General features: G+C 55.2%; 1 protein-coding gene across 1 annotated transcript in view; it reads left to right on the top strand.

Annotated features, from left to right (window-relative positions):
- Positions 1 to 182: 182 nt before the first annotated feature.
- The window catches only part of LOC104991051 (chromosome unknown open reading frame, human C15orf39), a 7,099-nt gene continuing 5,341 nt past the window's right edge, over positions 183 to 1,940 (top strand). The window contains exon 1 of the mRNA XM_010843410.1: positions 183 to 1,938. Within this exon, the coding sequence (XP_010841712.1) occupies positions 916 to 1,938 (1,023 nt within the window). The 5' untranslated portion in view covers positions 183 to 915. The remainder of the gene's footprint in view (positions 1,939 to 1,940) is intronic.

Here is a 1,940-nt window from a genome sequence, read left to right as displayed (position 1 = left end):
TTTGTAAAGTTAAAAAATAAAAAAAAAGAATACTGGAGTGGGTTGCCATTTCCTTCTCCGGCGGATTTTCCTAACCCAGGGATTGAACCCACGTCTTCTGCATTAGCAGAAAAAAAAAGTATATATATATAAAATAAATAAATTTTAAGAAAAGATAATAATAAAAAGTAATAATAAAACCAAGCCAGTATGTGTCCTTCTGGGCCTAGGGACTTGGTTCCAGGTCTGTCTGCCATTTTTTAAGAAGACTGAGAGGTCAGAAAATGAGATCTAGAGTGTCGCAGGAAGTCTGGATTTGTAGACAGTGCCTGATTCCACACCTTGGCTGCTGTAGGAATCTGGAAATCACTGTGGCATCTAAGACTTAAGAGCTTGTAGTGGGAAGTAGGAAGCCTGCTTCTCATGCCATCTCTTCCATCAGTGACTGGGATAAACAGGACTCCTCATCTATACACGGATGGAAGCAGGAGCAGGAGGAGTAACCAAGCAAAGTGACCCCAGAGTCTGAAACTTCAGAAGGGGTCTTGGGAGTCAGTGGAGTAAAGTTGAACTGAAGGGACTCCCGGAGTGAGGTAGGGGTATAGTAGAGCTACTGTGTAAGAATTCTTTAAGCCAGGGGTTTTACAGCTTTAGAAATAAAGTTGGCTCCTGCATGCATTCATTCATCCATACATGAATGGGTGTACTTAGCATATGTGAACCCATACATGAATGGGTGTACTTCGTGTCCATATGTGATTGTACTCAGTGAGCATCTACCAAGTGCCAAGTTCTTAGGCATGGCAGTGAGTCAGTGAGAACAGCAGTTCTCTGCTGCTTGCCTGTGGCCTGTGTTTTGACAGCCCCTGCCTCTTCTCTCTCCCAGGTCAGCATTTGAGTAGCTGGGGCCCTGGAGGGCTTGAAGCCTTCACAGTGATGGCGGAGAAGCGGCCACTGGGGACCCTGGGGCCTGTGATGTATGGGAAGCTGCCCCGCCTGGAGGCAGACTCCGGGCCCGGCCACAGCCTGCCCCCCTCTGCTGGAAACCAGGACTCCTGCAGCTACAAGGGTGCCTACTTCTCCTGCCCCACGGGGGCTCCTCCTAAGACAGGGTCTGAGCGATTGGCACCTTGGACCCCGTACCCACCCTTGTACCCTACCAGCATGGCAGGACCCCCACTCCGAGCAAACAATCTTCTGACCAGCTGCCTGCTCTACCGCCCGTCCACAGAAAGCTCTGAGAAGGTGCAGGACTCTGGCCCTGTCGAGCTCCTGCCCTTTGGTCCCCAGTCTCACTCCTACCCAGGTCCCCCACTGGCAGCACCCAAACCTGTCTACCGTAGCCCCCTGTGTTACGGGCTCGCGACTTGCCTGGGAGCGGGGGCACCGAAGAAGCCTCTGGATGTTGACTGGACGCTGGTGACCGGGTCCTTGTTACCACCAGTGGGCCCGTCTTGTTCTCTGCCCCCAGCCTCTGGCAAGGGCCAGTTCCTGGATGGCACCTTCTTGCGTGGGGTGCCAGCTGGGGCATCTGACAAAGACTCCTCGGTGAGCTTCTCCCCCTGCCAGGCCTTCTTGGAGAAGTACCGGGCTCTCCATGGCACAGGCTTCCTGGCCTCGAAGTATGCAAGTCCTTACTCTGGGGACCCCAAGCAGGCATTGTCTGAGGGCCCCCCGAGTCCTTGGACCCAGCTGGCCCAACCCCTAGGACCAGCCTGCCAGGACGCAGCGCCCCCACACTATCCGCCGCCCCCCCCACACAGCCCGTGCCCTGCCCCGCCAGCCTGTCGCCACCCAGAGAAGCCAGGCAGCTACAGCTCAGTGCTCCCACTGCAGCCACTGGGAGCCCCCAAGGGGGCCGGGTACCCAGCTGGTGGGCTAAACAGCCCCTACCTGAGGCAGCAGGCCATTCAGACACCCTATATGCCCCCAGTGGGGCTGGACCCTTACGCCTACCCCTC

The sequence above is a fragment of the Bison bison genome, unplaced genomic scaffold, assembly GCF_000754665.1.
Source record: "Bison bison bison isolate TAMUID 2011002044 unplaced genomic scaffold, Bison_UMD1.0 scf7180017864181, whole genome shotgun sequence".
Classification (NCBI taxonomy): Eukaryota; Metazoa; Chordata; class Mammalia; order Artiodactyla; family Bovidae; genus Bison; species Bison bison.
This window is presented reverse-complemented; position numbering and strand designations above follow the sequence as displayed.